We start from the raw sequence: 20,872 nt of genomic DNA, 5'->3' as shown, positions 1-20,872 counted from the left end.
CCTCCATCTGCTGGCTGCTCTGGCATTGCCTTTTAGTGCACTCTCTGAGGCTGCAGGGGCAAGTGGGGTATAACCACTCAGTGAGATGGCTGGGCTCTCTCCTGGTTAACCCCAACTCGGTTAAATAGGTGGTGCTTGGGAGGTCTTTCTGTTTGTGCAGCAGAAGCTGCCACTTTCTTACCTGGCCTTATGCCAGTGATGAGCTCAGAAAATTCCCCTCACTCTTTCTTTTGAGGCTCAGACACAGACTGAGGGTGCCCAAACCTACATTCTGCCATCAAGCTTATATTAATCCCTTAGCAAAAGAAGGCAGAACAAATGAGGATTTATTTTTATAACTGAACATCTGGCATTGCCCCATCCCATGGATGGGAGATGGGCAGGTCCCCTCTAATTTGATCACCGAGGCAACAGTCAGAGCCTAAATTACTCCCTGCAGTGCTCTGAACCCCCCTGACCTCCGTTGTTTTCCCACACCAGCGGACATCCAGGCTGTGATGGTTGCTGAGAATGTACTGCCCAAGCTGTGCTCTCTCCTGGCCTCTGGCAGTGAGGATGTGCGTCGTGCCTCCATTGCTCTGCTCTGGATACTCTCCCAGCACCCACCCAACCAGGTATGGGAGGTCATTTCCCAAAAATAGAGGGGAAAGGGTAGTTCTGGCCACCACCTGGGGTGACACTGTTATGGCAAAACTGCCTATGAAATGCATTTTGAGAATGACCAAGAGACTCTGGGAGACTTCCCAACCCTTCTCTCTCCTACCCAAAATTTACTGCATCTGCACTGTCACTAACTACCTGAGGAGCCATCTGAGTGGGATCCAAAGGATAGACCAGGGAGAGAGTAGAGGGGGAGATGGGTGATAGAGTCATTGGATATGAGGATACTGCCTTGCACTCCCTGCAACTCCTCTAGTCCCCTCAGTCCCCAGACCAGAGGTCTCCAGGTGGGTGTGCAAGGTGGAGGACATACACAGCACCATGAGAGACCATGAGCAACCAAGGAAGTTATTTCTTGGCTACAGAGCTTCCCCACACACTGAAAAGCGGAGATAATAATTTAGAGCATGCATTTAAAGTGCGTAAGTGAAGAACAAAGGGCAAATACACATTACTTCCCTACATGGACAGCTTTATTCAAAAGTGCATTTGTAAAATATTAACGTATTTTGAATTAGGATCAAAACAAAAAGGGGACTAACAGATTTTGAAATCCTGTCTATCTTTAGTTAATGCATTAGGCCTTTCACTAGGACTGTATATCCTCATGTCCTAAGTTACAGATTGATTCTTTTGCCCATGTTCAGGGTAAACACCACCATTAATAGTGCAACACTAGCAAATACATAGAGAAGTCTGACTACAAATAAATTACTGCAAATACTGACAGATTACTCTTGTTTTTAAACAAACTTTTCTTTACAGTAATTAAAGACATCCTTAAGAACATAGATGTGAAAGGTTGTTGGTAAGTTTTTTAAGCTAACTACAGCATTTGAAGGTAGTCAGGTTAGCTACGCAGAGCAAAAATATGCAAGAACCATTCCTGCCACATTGCTTCAAGCAGTAGTGACAGGTGTCACAGGTGAATAGCTTCAGGTGGCCTTAGGTGCTTCTTGTGCCTGAAGTACACTCAGCCTGACTGGAAATTTACTCTGGGTTTGGAAAGCTTGGTGTTTACCATTCAGTTGTCTGTACACAAACCAAGATTGCAGCTCCCCTACTACCTCTGGAACGTGATGGAGAAAATGGATGAGATCAGTGCTTGGGAAGCAGCGACTAGAGCACAGAGCTGTTCAAGGCACAGTGGCTGCATGAGCACCAGACATCCTCAGTGCTTGTCAAACTCCCTCATACAATCAAAACAGTTTACTCTCAACAAGCTTACAGTTGAAATACATTAAGTTAGTTAAAGGCCATTTGCACAGTGAATATGTTATTCAGTATGAGACATTATGCTGGAACATGCATAGAATGTTATGGACATATGGGCAATGCTGGAACACTCAGTTTTGCTTTTCTTGTCTCCAAATATCATTTGCATTTTTTGTTCTCCCAGCAAAGAGTACCCACAAATCCTTTTCTCCCTGGTCCTGAAACTTGTCTTTGCCAGTGTTTCAAACCCTGGCCACAAAGAGACATGGTCAGCATCAGTAAGAACAAAGACACTGGGAACTCAGCCTTGGTACACTAGTGATGAAACAGCCCATCCTTCATAAGGGAAGAAAACGGGTCAGTAGCAGGAGGCTGGAAAGCAAAGCATCTCTACTTTATTCTCCAGTGAGAAGTATCTACATATCTAAATTTGTTTTAGTGGGCAAACACGGCTGAGCCTGACTACTGAATGTTGCTGCTTTGTGCGAGCGAGCCCTGGGCACTCTGAGAAGAGGCTGACCTCTTTGTATTCATATCCTGCCTCCCCATCTCCATGCCTTTTCTGGCCTGTTTTTCAAGCCTTTTCAATGTTTCTTTCTCTAACTCAGGCTGAATTCTCCGTGACTGAAAAAGAGACTTCTCCATGGGAACAACTGTTGGAAAACAAACCACTGAACAAAGCTAACCTTTACAACCAAGTCAAGTGATGCTTGAATTATTACAAATACTACCCAGGATATAATGGGGCAGAATCTGTCTGCCCTTTTGTTACCATGAAGCAAACCCCCAGGAATGCTTCACAGGAGCTCTTCACCCTGCTTCAGCCCCATTTTTGCAATCTCCTGGTCAGGCTGCTGACAGGGATTCCCAGCAAGGGCTGGAAAATTTCCCTCTTGCTGAAGGAACTGTATTCAGTTTTCCCAAGGATAGCCCAACCCTGAAATGCTAAAGAATCAGGTTTTGTAAGAAAACAGTCTCTTAAGTCAAATTCCTTTGAGCAAAAGACCTGGAAGTCAGGGTCTGTCTATTCCAGATGGTGCCACTGACTCTCCACTCCAGGTACAAAATAACTTTGCCTTGTCATCTTGCTAACTGGTAAATGGGATAATATTTACCTTGTCAATCAATTCCTGTGTGAGGAGTATGAGTGCAGCATTGCAACTGTAAGCACACTTGCTGCTGGCATGCTTTTCCTTGCCCTTTTTATTATTATTATTATTATTATTATTATTATTATTATTATTATTATTATTAGTATTGTAGTTTTGGGAAAAATTAGATCAATATCCATCTGAATCACTTGATCTATTTTTACTCACAGATTTCTCGTGATTCTCTTGCACTGTGCAGGATTGAGCCAGAAAACAAAATCTGAACCTCAGCCATATTCCAGCCAAAAAAAGAAGTTGAGCAAAATTCAAGTACTGTCACTTGCTAATGTAGGTCCTAAATAAACAAAAGATTTTGGCAGGGAAGTCATTATATATTAGAAAGTTCCTTTATAATCCATAGAAAATTTCCTTCTCTCAGACTGTAGCAAATCAAAAATTAGTATTGTAGTTGATGGGATTACATAGAAAGAGGACATTCAGCCCAAAAGCATAGAAAACAGTCATTGGTGGTAATGTAATTTGATTATCTGAAACTGTATTATTTCTTCCTTTAAAGAGAAGGAAAAACAAGACTGAGGAAAATCTACTGTCATGTCTACATATAGGATTCTTTAAATGCCCTGTGTTTAGGCATAGAACTGCCCTTTCCACTTATTTTCCTGTTTTATTTTAGGATTGTTGGTTGTGACAGTGCTTAAAATGAGCTAAGTGAAGATGTCAGCGGGTATTAAAAGAAAGTAAGATACACTTTTGCAATTTAACCTAAGCAAAAGAAAGATTAAAGTTAAAGTAACTTTTAAAGACATCTGCCTTTCAACACTGCTTTAGTGACCCTGACATTTCACACGATTCAGAATTATGTGGTTTTTTGCAGCTGTGTATAGGACCAATGATTTGTTTTAGATTGAACTCCCTTGCTAATGCATCTCGGTTTCCAAGTAGTACAAATAATATAGTTCATTGTGAACAATCAGAAGTGCATAAAAAGCCCCTAAATTTCTAAGGGAAGGAGACTGAAAGAAAAAACACTCTCAAGAGGTAATCTTTTGCTTTTAACTGTAGACCTAATACAAACTCTGTTGAAGTCAGGTTTCTCTCACACACAGCAGTGCCCCTTTAATCCATATTGTTATTGAGGTAAATACCTGTGCAGTAATCCAAACTCCAATCTAGATTACTGCACAGGTAACTACAGGACAAGAGTAATGGCTTCAAACTGAATGTTTAGATTTGATATTAGAAAAAACATTCCTAACTGTGAGGGTGGTGAGGCACTGGAACATGTTGACCAGAGAATTTGTGGATGCCCCATCCCTGGAAGTGTTTAAGGCCAGGTTGGGTAGGGCTCTGAGCAACCTGGCCTAGTGGAAGGTGTTCCTGCTTATGGCAGAGGATTTGGAACCAGATGATCTTTAAGATCCCTTCCAACCCAGACCATTCTGTGATTCAATTAATATTAATGGTAATTGGAGGAAGACTACGGAGAGAGAAGTACCTAGCAAAGTACTTCTAAAATATCATCAGACAGCAGAGAAATGTGTGTAAAGATGTTGTTCAGGACATGTTTACTAAAGAGGTGCCTGATCACAAATTGACCTAAACATGCAACCCATTATTGTAGCCAGGTAAATTGCTGAAGTACTCAAGGGTGCACTGTTGCTGTTACTTCACCATGTGCTTCTGCCTTTCACACCAGCCCTGACCACCTCTCCTTCCAGTCAGGATCACACATCCTTCCCCTGACTAGCAATGACCCTGGTGAGGCATTTGATGGAAACAACAATAAACTACACGACCTTGAAGACTCCAGCCTTCCATAGCAAGAGCTCAATATTCAGTGCCAGTCAGACCATACTTGAGAGAAGCAGCACTGGACCCAGCCACATCTTTGTTTTAAATAAGCAAACTAATGCTCTTCTTGCAGACTTAAGTTTGATCTCTCCATAACATACTGCAAAATTGCGCCGTGTTGTCCATATCGGATGTAACTGAGATACCAGTTGCTCTTCTCAGGATACTTTGGCATGTGCTGAGCTACTGCAGAGCCTGGGGACATTACTGGCAGCACATAAAACAGACCCTGTGATTGTTGGACATACTGCTTGCATCATCAAAAACCTGAGCCTTTCCAAAAACAGACAGGTAGGTACAGTGTTTGTCACTGAACTATACCCTGTGAGGCTGACATTGTGTTCATGTCAAATCAGCATTAAAGAAAAATTAATTCTGGGGGTAATTAAACATATGCCAATTTGCTGTATATTTTACACAAAATTGCATGTATGAATAAAAGGGCCATATTTTCCCAATACAATATAAAAAAACTAATTAAAGTAAGAAATATCTAGTTTTTGCTATGAGTGATGTGGTTACCTAATTTGACTGCATCATAGGTATACAAAGTTCTTCTAGCAAGGACATTTCATACTGATTAAAGGAATCATTCAGGAAAATCTGAGGTCTGTTATGAACTGAATCTTTATTTCCTGGCTCTCGTGCTTCAGCTGCCATTCATTGTGAAATTAAACCCCAGCTATTGATGTACATTTTGCCTCTTTGTCAAGATACTATGTCAAAATGCTGTAAAGATCTCTCTTGCTGATTTTGCTTCAAACTCCATATGTACTTCCTTTCATCCTTGCCTTTTAGTGTATCTTGATCAAACAGTACCACCAGTAGCAATCAATATTGAGGAAAAAACCCCACCAAATCTTCATTTCTGTTTTGTCCCACTTCCTAGTGCACACTTTTCAAGACTGAGTTCTTTTTCTCTCTTTGTTCATGATCCATTTACTACTAGTTCCAGAGATTTAAACCAGCCAGAAGGAAATTTTTTTTCACTAAGAATTATATAAATTTCTAATAGCTGTGACATCAAGTTTTGCAGGAAACTAGATTCCCTTAAACTCAAGGCCCACAGTAGGAATAAAAATGGATCGTCTGTTCAAAGTTTGACAAATACAGTCTTTCTTTAAAATACTTAAATTCCGTGACATTATCCTGTTATCAGCTGGGAGCTACTTCACCTTCATGAAGCTTTATAATATCCAGAGTATAAAGTTCTCACTGCATAAGTGAATACACAGACATGAGTGGGAGTGCCAGGTTTCCAGGGTCAATTCTAAAGAACGCTCCCTAAAACACATAAGAGTTCTTGGCATAAGAGGAAAAAGACAGTGCTGTTTTTATGCCAGCAGGACACAAACAGAGTATGGGAGCTTGAAAAGCAGCAGTCTCAAATCCACCTTGAACCTCTAAGCAGCAAGTTCAAAAACTGCAGCTTAAAATGAGTATCAGAAAAAGATACTCCCTTTTGTTGATAGACACATGAGCTTATCTAGGGAGCCATGAGCAGCTTCCATTGTTAGGGCCTTTCAGAGAGCTGATGACTTCATGGTTCAACTTCACTAGCAACAGTCACCTCCAGCTGACTCATTCAGAACCCATTTCTTGGTCTCATTTTTTGCTTTTAATCCAGGTCAGCACAGGCCAAGTCTCCGATCTGTTTTCATTTCAGCCTATAAAATATATTTCTCAGTACAGGTGATCTCTGAATCAAGATGTTTTCACTTGGTTATGGTAGATCTGGGAGGAGATGTTTCCATTATTGCTGGTTTAACCCTCAGTACTGTAGGAGCACTTCTGAAGCCCCCAGACACCACTAAACCATAATGGAAGTGCTAACCATGAATCTCTCTTGTGGCAGAGAATCACTGAGAGCCGCTGTGTCGAAGGTCTCCTTCAGACCATGCTTTTGACCGACACTCAGGAAGACTCCCTTCATTATGTGACATCCTGCCTTGCTGAGCTGGCAAAGCAAGGTATGGCAGCAACCCTCCATCAGTGGCTGAATCAGAGAAGTGCACACATGTCCTTTATTAATTCTAATAGGCGATGGACACACAGCCCAAGTCTTTCCCTTTAAATTCATTGTTTAGTTGTAAGTTTCAAGAACAAAATCCAATTCGCTGGCAGGATACATGGGCTCCATTGTCTGCACTTCTGTTCAACTCCTTAAAACTCTTTACTCTAAATTTTTTTGTGCTGAACTTTACTGCTGTACATGGCCAGTCTACTTCTAATTCTAACACTTCCCAGTTTCTCAGGCTGAAATAATTTTATCATTGCAGAAACTGACATAAAAAAAAGATGAAAATACTAATCAGGTCTTTATCTTGAAATTTTTTGCACATGTATTTTATCAGAGATAACAAATTTACATTCTTGAAAGGTACAGCACTCTTTATAGCAGAAAGGATGAGTATAAATTTTCCCAACATACCCCAACACTGGATATTGTCTGTCAAACAAGTCATCTCTTGCATCTGGTGTAATGGCCATGCAGCTGGCAATATCACATTTAACTCTGCAAGCAGAGCACAGTACCTGCTGGACAGACTGAGCCAATAGGCCAAAAGTGGATCTTGCACATAAAGCGATTCATTTTTGCAGAACAAAAAGCCAAAAAAATATGAACCAAATCCATGTCCTTACCTTACTGAGAGCACAACCTCAGAACATGACCCTTTTTTACAACCTGAACATACTTATTAACCAAGTTCAGCACTTAATTTTCTTCTCCAGTTGCATGAAGGATTCACTATTTCAGCAGTTTCTGGCAGACCTCTTACATTCATTTCTTTGACACTGGAGTTCCTATTTAGAGACTATTCTCTTACCTTTCTGCCTTCCAGAAGGAGCCATGTTACACATGGTCCAGTGGATGGATGGACCTCTGACAAAGTGCTTGGTGAGACTGGCTGGCCAGCTAGAACATCCAGAGCCATCCTTCCATGCTGCCTCCATCATCCTGCACATGAGCGGTCATGGTAACACACACAGGATTAACTGTGCTTAAAAATTAGCCTTTTCCCAAAGGACTGTAAGGCACTGAACAACCTTAAATATTCCTATGTGACCCCCCATTTGGTCTCTACAGATTTTTCAGAGTACAATTGCCTACAGTCACCTTTGAAGTAAAGCAGTCCTTGAGTGCTTGAGAAAGTCCAGGGATGAAAGTGGACCATATATAAAGGTCTGATTTACATGTTTGTTGCCTTCTTCAAGAACTGCCATTCTGCAGGGCTGGTCCATAGCCTCAGTTCTAAGGTCCTTGCAGAGAACTTCAGTAGGAAGGCTAGAGACCATTAAGATACTCCTCACCATGGGAGAGATGAGAAATTGTCTCAAAAAGGGTCACTTCAGACAAGGTTACATCTTTCTGTTTGACCTTCTTTCTCAGTATGTAAAATGTGATGACATCCCCCACAGGCACCAGAGGTTGTATTCCAAAATTTTAGATTAACTCTGCTCCCTGAGCAGCAAGAGGAAAACTCTTACTGAACCAAAACCTGCTGATATCATTCTAGAATAAATTAGCTGGAGCAGAGAAGTGGCTTTTAAGAATGTAGCCAAATTTTTTGAAGTTTCAATGGGAGAGAATAAAAGAGCACTATTTTTACCTGTAGAAAACGAACATCTTTATGCATAACATACTTGTCCCATGTAGCTGAGAGCCTTTAAGGTTTGCAAGAAAAGGGTGTTCACATGGTACTTGCCATATTCTCTAGAAAGGTATGGTTAGACATTAGACATAAGGAAAACTGAAACACGTAGTGAGTCCCCAGTAAGGGAAAATGTAAATCTGTTTCATTTCTACCATTGAGGATTTGCAACAGAGCAGACTCTCAGGTAGTGAACAGAATCAAACATCATAATCATCTCATGGACAGCTTCACCTACCAGGCCAACCAGTCTGTGAACCAGCCCACCCCTTACACAGGGATCAGATTCCCAGCACAGCAGCCTACTCAACTTTTTATTTACCTTAAGTATTATCAGAAGCTGTAGTACAGGGAAGTCCCTTGCCAATCTTTTTAGTAATGTTGGTTTTAGCTGAAGGTGGATGAGTCATTATTGATCTTATAAATGTTGCAAAAATCAGTTTTCAAAGTGTTTAAAGGTTCGTACTGATCTCCAGTGGTTCTCTCATTTATGCAGAAAAAATTATGCTTTTGTGGAAGCACCACATTAGAGAGATTCAAGCCTACCTCAGGAATTTTCTTACCCACCGGGAAGTCCGTTTTCAGCAGCTGGGCATCTCCACATTCTGCAGACTACGAGCAGGTACGTCCTTCCTGCCAAGGCTGCCTGCACCCATCAGCAGCAAACAGGCACTGCTTAGTAATAGATCACAGAATCATTAGGGTTGGAGAAGACCTCTAAGATCATTGAGTCCAACCACTAACAGTGCAGACTTCTCCAGGGACTAGCTCTGCTCACTTAAGAAAACAGAAAAATCTCAAGGGTAGCTGTTACCTCACCTGTTTTAAAGCAGCTCATAAAGAGTATCTCCTGATGAAGGCAGGAAGATTTTGTTTGCTTGCTTTCAAACTAAAAGCTTTCTGAATCCAGGGAAATGGGACTTTGGGAACATATGCTTTTATCCTATATAAGAATTTTTGGGCACTGGATTTCAAAAGTTTTTCAAATGTGATTTTAGTTTATTTTGGTGAAGCAAGCAAATAAGGAAACTGCATGACTAGCTGATATTAAAGCCAGGAAGTCTCACATTTTCATACTTTAAAGTCCATTCCTTAATATTTTTCCTGGGTTTGGCTAGTCTTCTTGTCTTTGGATAAAAGTTGAGTACTTATGAGAGTTATAATGTGGTAATAACTGTATATAGCACATATTTTTATGTATGTAGAGCCAGAGCCAAAAACCTTGCTATATCTAGATAGGCAGCTGCTGCATAAGGCTGAATTTGGCAATGGAAATTTTTACATCCAGATCAGGAAAATTTAGCAGCAATCTTGAATGATTGTAGGGATGAAAACTGAATTTATATCTGCTTTGTGTGATATTTTTCTGCCTTACCTGCAATAAGAACCACCAACCAACTGTATGTAACCTGAAAAGTAAGTTTTCTATGCATCTGCATTAGAACATGGGAAAAAAACAGCAGGTTGCCTAATACCTGTCATTCCTTTTCAGATCCAGACTTTTCATTAGCATTCAGAAAAAGCCAAATGGCCAGACTCCTTGAACAAGTCTGTCAACAAACAGAAGAAACTCAAGAGCTCCTCAGGGCAGCTATGTACCATGAAGACAGTTAATATTTAAGCCAAATGCCTTATGAAAACTTACCAGATCCAAGGGCCTGAACTTTCAGAGGAAACAACTCTTTTCATTGGTTCCTGTAATTTTCCTTCTACTTGCAGTTTCGTCATACAGGAGACATGTCCCGATAACAAGAATTGGAGCAGGTGAAAACACAATTCCTTGGACCCTTTGTCCTTGGACCCTTAAGTGTGCTTGAGGACATGGCTACATGTCAAAAAACACCAGCTATGCTTCGTTAACCTTCCATGGTTTTTGGTTTCCTCACCCGCCCTTCAGAAAAATCAGCACTGTATTAATGAGGTTTTATTCATGCAACAGGCTAATTCCACTGATGAGGCATCTCCCAAGTATGCAGGTGACTCTGCATTCATCTTTATTCTGTTTCTGTTCCATGTCCTGTATTTCAGAGCAGACTCCAAGGACTTTAGAAAGTAACTGAATCAGCCCACACTATAAAGGTAGAAAAGCCATGAACAGGTTACTATAGAAAGTTACTGCTGAGGGACACTTCAGAAAGTGCAAGAAATTTGTAAGAAACAAGGATGGGTGAAGCCTTACGGTTGATCCTTGTCCACACTATAGGCATTACCCTCCAACAGAAGAGCAAAGGAACGTTAAGGCAAGGAAATGTTGCACAGAGCAAGTACAGAACACAGCAGGAACCACAAATGATTTGCGTGAGATGTGTTTAAGTACAGAACTGTGTTCTGCAAATGTTAAATTATTTCCAAAGCTACTTGCAACAAGGAAAGAGTGAAAATGTTTGGCAAAATTAGGAATTTTTGTTGTATTTTGATATTGATGCTTCATTTTAAATGGAGTTAAAGAACAATAAAAAGGTAGTCATGTGTTTAAGTTCAACTCATTTTCTTACATATATACTTCCCATGGGCAGGCAGATGTTCAGCCATCTCCAGGAAAGCTGGGTTCCATCATGTGTAATGGTTACTTGGGAAGACACACACTGTAGCTTCAAACAACCCCCCTTTCCTCTTCCTTCCCCTGGTTTTATATGCCCAGCATGACAATGTAAGGTATGGAATGTTGCTGTGGTCACCTGCCCCCAGCTGTCCCCTCATAATTTCTTTTGCAACCCCAGGCAGGTGGAGTGGTGTGAGAAGCAGACTCTGTGCAAGCACTGCTGAGTGGTAACTAAAACATCCCTGTGTTACCAACCTTGTGTTCAGCACAAAACCAAACACAGCCCCCTCTGAGCTACTGTGAAGAATATTAACTCTACCCAGGCAAAAGCAGGAGGTACTTCTGACCATCTCATAACTCTTATGTGCATGTAGAGCTTTAGAGCTGATACTAGTCAAAAACATGGAATAAAAGTGAGATTAGAAAAATAGTTTAAAAAGTTGTTCTGTCAATTAAGAGCTCAATGTTCCATTTTATTGTGGCTCAAATCTCTAAGCTTAATTTTGGTGCTTGTGGGAGGCATTTTTGATAATGATTTCTTTTAATATCTTCAAGTTCTTTCTAATGGTACTGTTTGGGAAAAAACACACCAACCATCCCCCCCCCCCCCCCCCCAAAAAAAAAAACCCTCAAAAAAACAAAACCAAACCAAACACAACAAATCACACAAAAAAACCCAAAACATGTAAAAATAACCAAAACCAAACTCAATGCAGTAAAAAGGCTTATTAAAGTGCAGGGTAGACAAACTTCGGATAAAGCAATATGTATTTTCAATATTCATGCATGACAGGAATCTTGTTTTGAAATCTCATATAACAAACCATGTGCTCAGCTTTGGGCAGGTGGACTTTCTAAAACAGAGGACTGGGTGAATGACACACCTGGGAAGAAAAAAAAATCTCAAACTGCAAACCACCTCCATGGGTGATTTTAGATCAATTTCCAAAAAGAAACAGTGCAATATTAAGTAATGATAGTAGAATGTGTCTTGTATCTGTATTCTCAGGTATTTAATCTCAAACATTATTTCAAGGTCTTAGCAAGAAAGCAAATAACAAAGCATTCTTCATCAGGAATGAGGAGATAAAAGACATGAAGCAAGCAGAGCTAATGGTGAGCAGTGCAGCAGCTGCGATGTATTGAAATAACTCAGAGAGTATCATCCCTGTGAGCATCCATGCTGTGCTGTGGAGACAGGAGCATGGAGCTGAGCCTTCCCAAAGCACACAGCTCTCTGCTGGGGAAGGCTTCCCAGCCCTCACAACAGCTGTCTGCACCTGCTACTTCTACCTCATGGAGTAGTTCCACCTTGCTCCTCATGGTACAAACAACACAACCAGTTGCAATAGCAGGCAGAGGAGCTGGCCTTCCTCCCATAACATATTTTATTGTCAAGAACAACAACAGAAGAGAAACTATTTTCCTTGCATTAAAAGAGGCTTAACCAAAAGATTTTAAAATTCAGTATTAAATCCTTTATAAAAAATTCATGCACCTACTTCTACTCTCAATTCCCTTGGTTTTATTTTGTATGTCAGGCTGCTGAAACAGGAAATTCTTGATCTCATTTGTAGCAAACGTGGATTGATTGTAATGATAAACTGTTTTTAATACAGCCCTGTTAAAAAAAAACCAAAAACCAAAAAATAAACAAAGAAAAAAAAAGTGAGAAATAAAGCCAACCCATTTTTCCACAAATACTGAAGCTAAGTGTGCTGAAGTCTCCCAAAAAACAAACGAGCATAAATTATAACCAATCCTAAATAGCTCAAGATCAACACAATTTAAACCTGATCCTAAATGAACCCTAAGACTTAAAACTGAAGTTATATGTAACTGTCTATCTCTTTGTTCTCTTTCTTACTGTGTCTCTGATTTTTTAGTAAAGAAATTAGAGGAAACCTGAAGCAAAGTTTTAAGCAGACCATGAGCAGCAAGAATAATTTTCCAAAAGAGATTGACTCTTGCTTCAGTTATGCAAGAAAATGAAAATATAAGTAGAAATAAATATTTCAAACAAGTTTTATTTGGTACTTACATGCTATATATAGTTTTAAAGAAAAACTACATATTTTGGACACTTCAAAATATTGTGGCTATGTACATGGAAAACTAAAGAAAGCAAGAAAGGAACCCAATTCATTTTACTGTGTCACAAGTTACTATTGAAAGCACTCTGACTGGATGGCTGTTTTTTCCTTTCCATAAATATTTCGGCAGATGAAGTCTCTTTCATTTGATTTCCATTGCTTTTATCCCATCTCCTCTATAAGATGTACACTTGGCAGCAGCAGAAATGTCTTCAAAAATTCTTCGGCTCTTATCTCAGAGGATTTCTTCTGCTAGCACAGACTTTCTGCACAGCTTCCCAGAGGCCTTGCTCAGTGCACACTAAAGGCAAGTGCAGGAATCTTAATGGTACATTCTCTGTTAGCAGGAGCTGAGAGCCCATGAACCTCCATTTCCCCTACCCAAGGATCTTCTCAGTGATTCAGACAGCAATGCCTCAAGCCTTCGGCGATGCTTCAAACCCAAACACCCAGAGCGAGCTCTGCCTCCAACAGCATTGTTTAGCAAAGCACAAAAACGTGCAAGATTTTACAGTTCTGCACAACAGCAACCAAAAGTGTGGGATGGAACAATGAATGACAGTAGAAATCAGCATCAAACTAAAGAGAAAGCAACCTGCATCGCTCCTCTTATCACTCGAACTGCACTGCTTTATAAAAACCACACACTACATAAAAAAGCAAAATGACCATTTTCCATTTGCTCTGAAACGAGCAAACCCCAGAAATCCCCAAACCTGCATCATCATCCAAAACTCAAATATCCCAGGTTTCACACAGTCTTCAATAGTCTGATAAGGCAAAGGAAAAGTCTTCCATCATTGGGAACAGCAGCAATTTACAGGACTCAGAACAAGGTATTTCACTGTATGTGTGTGCACATATGCATACACGTCTTTTATAGTATTGTGAAATTGGATGTAACTAAAAAAAAAAAATCAAGTTTGCAGTATCTTTTTTACCACATTTGTCTAATTTATTCAATTAAATGATTTCTTTCTGTACTGAGCAAAATTCATAAATACATAATCTAGGAGAACAATAGTTTTTACTCTTGTCCATGAAAAAATAACGCTTTCAAATTTTCACATTTTAAAACCTGTCTTGTTTTGTGTTTTTAGAGAAAACGTGAGAAAATCATAGTGACGTCTCAATTTACAGAATGTCCCTGTAGGAATTACATTTACAAGAACCTGATACAGAAGCCTATAGTTTGCCCCCATAATTAGAGTTCTCTGCAATAACATTTAAACCAACAGGTTTAAATAAAACACCTCATTAACTCTACTTGTAGAGCAATGAGGCATTTATTTTTCAAGTATTAGAACCACAAAGTGTAAAAGATTCTTTGCCAATTTTACAATTATGCCTTTTAAACCAACACCCACCTTTTTAAAAACAAAAAAGAATCAGTCCCACCACCCAAATCAGCCCGTTACTTCCAGATTCCAGTGTCTTGTGTCTTAAGAAATATTCATTTACTAACAAAAAAAGCTTGTTGGAAATAGCCATATTAAGTAACGCATGTGAAGCATGATTTTTCTAGTGATGAAAGCTATTAGAATGGTGATCCAAGTCTATTCCCCTCATTTCTTCTGCTGGTTTTACTAAAGTCCTTCCAAAAAAAGTATTCAAGAAATCTTTAAAAAACTGGAGAGAAAAATAAAACACTCCTTCATTGCATGGAAGAAACTCCACTGACTGCAGAGACGCTCATATCACCTTTGGTTCTTCAGAAGAAACAATCAGATCACTTCTAAAACAGAAGGTAAACATGACAGGTCAGAGTGGCAATTCTTTCTTCAAGGTGTTATGTGCTTAAGCAATTATTTTAATGAGAGATGATTTTCCTTACACTTTTAGGCCAGATTAAAATAAAGCGCTATCCAATTTTATTTGCTAAATTAGTATTTGTTGAAAAGTTGTAATTCAGAAAAATCCAGTGTCCTGAAAACCATCCCTCAATGCCTGCAGGAACTTGATGAGGAAAGCACATCCAGAATTTCAAAAAGTAGTTTTTAAAAATTAGTCTCCCCTTCTGCATGCACATCTGTCTTGGGTTGCAATGCAAGATGTAACCAAATGTATGTATTCTATTACCAGCTGTTAAAACCAGGTGGGGCAGTGTTCTTTATCTCCTCCACTACCTGTCCTCCTCCAGGGGGGTCTCTTCTGTTCATGGGCCATTGAGTCTCACTGCAGGACTGATAAAATTCCATCTTCCCAGGGTGAGATGCTCCACCCAAGGGGAGGAGCCAAGCATTCCTACCTGGATATAGTCTGTGACTGGGAACACCACAGGCAGCCTTCTCCACTGGATTCCCAGAGGAAGACTGGAAACATCTACGCCACCACTGGACCTTCAGAGGAAAACTGCACCCTCCCACAGGATCATTGCTTCAACAGGACCACGTCTGTCACTGCAGGAGGACTGCAGCCACCATTTAATCTGACTGCTACCAACACCCTGACCAACAGGGTGTCAGGTTGTATTCTGACTCTGACAGTGGGTTTTGTACTACTGCATTTTTATTTTAATTTTCCTATCAAGTTGTAGTTTTTGTTGTTTTATTTTTTCACTATTTATACATACTAGTAAAGAACTGTTATTCCTACTCCTATATCTTTGCCTGAGAGCCCTTTAATTTCAAGATTATAATAATTCCGAGGAAGGGGGTTTACATTTTCCATTTCAAGGGAGGCTCCCGCCTTCCTTAGCAGACACCTGTCTTTTCAAACCAAGACAGCATGTCAAGCACTGCACTTGCAAAACTGGAACCCAATTGCTGATCATAAGGTCAGAAAACCAGCTATCACTTCTGTTTGAAAGCACAGGGCAAACCTTTCCAAGCAACTTCAAATGGCAGAAAGTGAGGTATATGTGAAAGGCCCTCATCCAGGAAACTGTAAGGCCTCACCACTGTTGCACTGCATCTGTATGAGCTTGGCAGGCATAGCTTTACAAAGGTATGTGCTCTTGTCCCCAAGTAATTTAAATTTGTTAAAAATGTAAACAGAGTTTAAATATATATAAAAAAAAGGAGTATAAAAATGCTTAAATGAATCAACTTCTATTAATTGAGAGCTTTGGGACCTCTGTCAGTTACAACAAATTACAAGTGTTAGTGAACCACAGCAAACCTACCTGCTGTTTGATGTGTTTGAACACTATCTACCTGAGGCAAAAGAGTCCCCTTATCTTCAAAGGCTAGAATTGGATTCAAAGGAATTTCGGGACTATTGCTGCCATCATTGTTCATAGCATCCAGCCGGGATGGTTTAGAACCAAGAGGCAGGTTCATGATCTCTTCAAAGTTATCATTCTGCATAGACATTCCGTTTTCATTTGCACTTTTCTCTGGATTGAGATTGCTGAAAGAGAAACACAGACATTTTTTTTTACATACTTTATCTAGAACAGAAATTTAGTCATCCTCAAAGCAAAAGCACAAGTTGAAGAGAGGCATGCATCAATCCCAAACATTCTTTTAGCCAGTGAAAACAAAACTATGCTTCTACCACAGTATTAAAAATTGGTTTTGCAGCCAAGTACGTGATATTCCTTCCCTCAGACCCATGGGATACTAGTTACTTTTGGCTACATGATAGCCAGAACTACAGGGTACTGTGGGTGTGGACGCTGCAGTCTGAGAAGCAACTGCAATGGGAATCAGTAATGAAACCTGTGCAGAAACACCCACATAATGCAATTTACAGCCCCTAACAGCTTTTTCAGATCTCATAACTTTCATTGTACCCTTCCTCTTATTGCAAATCAATGTAATTGCCCTTGGATAAGATCATTGTTATTTTTATTATTTCTTGGATCACCTCCTGCCACCAGTTCTGGAGCAGCTGCTTCTATATCCCACTGATCCAGAGGAAAAACTCCCTTGTCAATATAGTGCTCCTTTCAGTCCCTTCTCCCATACAAGATCTTAGGGGTCATTTCCAAGGCTCTACCCAGCTCCATACTTCTCCTGTGGATCATGTCCAAGCCAAAAGAGCCCTCTCCCAGAGTCCCTTATGTCAATCTGCACTTCAATTTTCCATCTCTCATGTGAGAAAGAACCCTTATGAGCAAGCCCTTGTACATCTCCCCCAGTTAAGAGCAGCACAGGCACACTCTGCATTTACACGTACTCTCCCCAGACAATACTTGCTCATGTCTCAGCCTTCATCCTCCCCTCCCAACCCCTTTATTAGGTGCTGCATTGTCAAATCCTTCTGACTCTGCAAATGGCACGTCCTATCCTGCCAGAGAGGAGAAACTAAGGATAACAGGAGTGATATCAGGTTAACCGTAATGGGACCATAAGCTCCTCATGCAAGAGCAAGTACTCAACAAATAACTCAAAAATCTTGTGTTCTTCCACAGGTGCTTTCTAAAGCCCTCAACAGTTAGATCCTGACAATCCTGGGTACCTATTCCCTGTTTGGACCACATCACAACTGTTCAGGTTGTTTGGAAATGTTTCAGCCACAAAGGCACAGATGCAATTTTCCTAGATTGGAAGTTGGCTATCCTCAGGCTATTTCTCAGCAGGTTTGGTTTCACAGGCTAATTTTCTGACAGCACATTTAAAAAGGAACCTGCTTGTAATTGGCATACAGTATATTTTAATTTTCTGGCTTCTTTATGTGTACAACTTTGCATAAACGGTTAAAGAATTATTTTACAGTATTCTCCAAGAGAGAAAAAAAAAAAAAAAAAAAATCATTGCTCTTTTCAAAGTGGATTTATCCAACGCCCAGATATCCTGTGAGAATCACACACTGGTGTTCATATCAAGCCTTCCCAGTTTTCCAAACCATTACCAGTTCTTTTGTCAGAAAGACAATACCTTTTTTTTTTTTTTTTTTCATTTGTGGATATGCTGGGAAAATTTCAAAGTGAAAAATATGTTTCACTGCACTGAGTTTGAAAGCAGGCATAGAAACCCTGCTGGCTGCCTGGGAGAGCTCCTAAGTCATATCCTTTTGTGCCAGAGAGCCACATCTGTAAGATGAGGAGCAGAATCTGTGAAATGCTTTATTAAAACCTGCTCTGCCATGTACAGTCATTAGGTTAATTTTCACTATAAGGTATCTTGTTACTTATTTTATCCCCATTTACTGCCAATAACCGTACCAGAGCAAGGATAACATGCGAAATTTGATGAATGGGGTAAGAAAGAGGTGGGAAGAGAGTAACAGCCCATTCATATAAATTAAACATATATATTCATATAAATTCAACAAGTATTAGAGCAATATAAGGACAAGCCTCTTGCTTCTGCAAACAGAATTTTTTTACCCAATTTATCAGCTGACTTAGTGAATGAAGAATTCTTCATATTTCTTATTTATGTGTCATTGCACTACCAGTAGGACACATGAAGTTAAAGTAAGATTTGTTCAGACTTGAACAATGTCTTTTGAGACAGTGTAGTCTACAATCACAAAGGGGGTACAGAAAAGGAAATCAGGACTATAAATATTCTAAATTTTGTGGGGTAAAATCTTCTAGATTCTATGCTGCTTGATCTACCTAATTACTAGAGGAGCAAATTTAGACAAAACAAAGGGAAAAATAGAACAGTGGAATTAATTTCCACTGGACATCTTAGAGGCCACAAACTCAAAAGGAGATTAGATAAATTCCTAGGAGATTGGTATGCCCTTCAGCATCTGCTAATTAGCAGCTTAGGGACTACTTGGTTGCATTTGGACCACAATGCTTAGCAACCCTTCACTGGCTAGAGGATCTCCTGGTAATTATCTTTTTTTTTTCCTTTACATTGTGCTACAGGCCATTAAAACAAAGAACACAAAAAATAAAAAAGGGGTTTTGACCAGCTACAGCTGTTCTCACTGTGTGTTACATTTTAATGTTGTCTAAGTGTCTACTACAACACCAGAGATATCCTTTTCAGGCATGCAATATTGCAGAAAGAACTGGGTAATTTTGACATTCTAACATATTCCATAAGCGTGTATGTAGCAAGACACTTGTGTAACAGAGGAAAAAATGTTGCCCGAGTTGTTCAGAGTGCATTTCCAAACATAACAGTCTTGCAAACATCTGAAGGACATCTCCATGACAGCTGAAAAGTATCTCTGCAGCTTCACATTTTGACCTGGACACATCAATATTAACAAGATTGACTGGAGGATGTTGAGAAAAGAAAAGCAAGTTCAATTAAAGGAACTGGAACGTCCAAAAAATTTAGAATTACTGAAAATTAGATATATTGTAGATAATTTTAGCCAAAACTCTATGTAGACAGTCTAAAATCAGAATTTGAAGGGACTAAAAAATAAAGGCCAGAATTCAGTATATCCGTTTCCGATCATTCATCAAAAATCAACACTGAATAGGAAAAAAAAAAATACAGAATTGCAAGCCTTTAAAAAATGCCAAAATATTAATCACAGCTACTATTTCTGATCTAAAGGACAATGTCAGTCACCTAATTTATTGAGAGGAGTTTTGTTGAGGAGACATAGACAGACATAAACAGCAAAATATATCCCAGATTTCTGAATTTAAATAAATGGTGCATATTTTTAATCCACTGAGACAGCAACTCTGAAACCAGCCAGCACTGAGGAGCTTTCTTTTCCAGGACAAGATATGAAGGCAATCACCCAGACCAACTATATATTTCTAAAAACTAGTTATCTAACCTACCCAGACCCAGCTCCACGCACACAGGATGGAGACATGTGAGGTGAACTGTGCTCACTGAGGTGTTTTGCACTTCATTGCAAGTGTTTGTAGAAAACAGCACAGGAAAGAGGAATTACAGAGTAAGCACCATAAGGAAAGCGCTGTTAACATAAACCACTGTACTGAAATTACTTTTTCAAAGAAGTAGCAGGCATGATCTATCTTGGGCAAAGAATTAGTGAATGGAGCACAAGCAAAAATCTCTAAGTGGGCTATGGATTAGACAGCTGTATGGTTCTGCATCACTCCATCCTCTCACCCACACAAACACGTGACACAAGCTCCCCAGGTAACACCTTTTTAACTTCTGGTCAGTAATCTCAGCACTTTTGCCCTTAAAACATGATGAAGTCTTTTCCAGAGAAAAGCTAAATCTTGCTGAGGGCTAGAGTGAGGTGCTGACTCAGGAGACAAGCTGCTCCCACTGCCCCTGTGTGTGCTACCATGTCAGGTGTATCTGGACACCAGACAACCACAGCACACAAGATGCAGTAGCAGTGGTGTTGGCACCTGTGGCTTTTACCATGTGACAAAATCTATGGGTTTCAGTCAAGTGCTTCAGGCTTCACCTTCCCAGTCACTGTGGATGTACCTCTGAAGCAAACACATTCCAACCTGGCATGCCAGATTTACTTTCCACAACCTTACATGCTCTTCCTACTTTTGTCAGTGCTCTTCAATCTCACTTATTCATTCTTCACTGTGGGCATTCTGAGGTTCCTTCCATGCAGATTATAATGGTGCCAGACAACACTCATTAGTGTGGCACATTTTATATTTCAAACATCAAGGTGCTTGAAAGGCTGGGAGTGATTAACATCTTAATAGCTGCCCAAGACAATTATGAGGCAGCTCCATGCAGCTCATCCAATGCACCTCAGTGTCACTGACAGAACTTCTCTCAGCAGAAGCATCCTTGTCAGCATGACAGCAGGCTAAGATCCCCCAGGCATATGGAGGGATTGAGAAAGGGCAAATTCCTCCTTCAATTAGTGCCAATCACACCCTGAAGCATGCTATCCATTGCAGACTGCACAATGGTTTCCCACATTCAA

At 40.0% G+C, this 20,872-nt stretch overlaps 2 protein-coding genes across 12 annotated transcripts in view; one reads left to right on the top strand and one right to left on the bottom strand.

The window, feature by feature from the left end:
* LOC111926802 (uncharacterized) overlaps positions 1-10,967 on the top strand; it is a 28,488-nt gene extending 17,521 nt beyond the window's left edge. The window contains exons 9-14 of the mRNA XM_023923518.2: positions 481-614; positions 5,001-5,129; positions 6,694-6,808; positions 7,682-7,816; positions 8,988-9,113; positions 9,984-10,967. Coding sequence (XP_023779286.2) covers positions 481-614; positions 5,001-5,129; positions 6,694-6,808; positions 7,682-7,816; positions 8,988-9,113; positions 9,984-10,105 — 761 coding nt within the window. The 3' untranslated portion in view covers positions 10,106-10,967. The remainder of the gene's footprint in view (positions 1-480; positions 615-5,000; positions 5,130-6,693; positions 6,809-7,681; positions 7,817-8,987; positions 9,114-9,983) is intronic.
* A 2,073-nt stretch (positions 10,968-13,040) lies between these two features.
* MAP7 (microtubule associated protein 7) overlaps positions 13,041-20,872 on the bottom strand; it is a 104,947-nt gene continuing 97,115 nt past the window's right edge. For all 11 annotated transcript variants that reach the window (XM_086877496.1, XM_086877493.1, XM_086877489.1 and 8 more), the window contains 2 exons: positions 16,251-16,477; positions 13,041-14,861 (listed from right to left, as the gene is read on the bottom strand). In XM_086877496.1, coding sequence (XP_086733622.1) covers positions 14,851-14,861; positions 16,251-16,477 — 238 coding nt within the window. In that variant the 3' untranslated portion in view covers positions 13,041-14,850. The remainder of the gene's footprint in view (positions 14,862-16,250; positions 16,478-20,872) is intronic.

The sequence above is a fragment of the Cyanistes caeruleus genome, chromosome 2, assembly GCF_971803275.1.
Source record: "Cyanistes caeruleus chromosome 2, bCyaCae1.hap1.1, whole genome shotgun sequence".
Taxonomy (NCBI): Eukaryota; Metazoa; Chordata; class Aves; order Passeriformes; family Paridae; genus Cyanistes; species Cyanistes caeruleus.
This window is presented reverse-complemented; position numbering and strand designations above follow the sequence as displayed.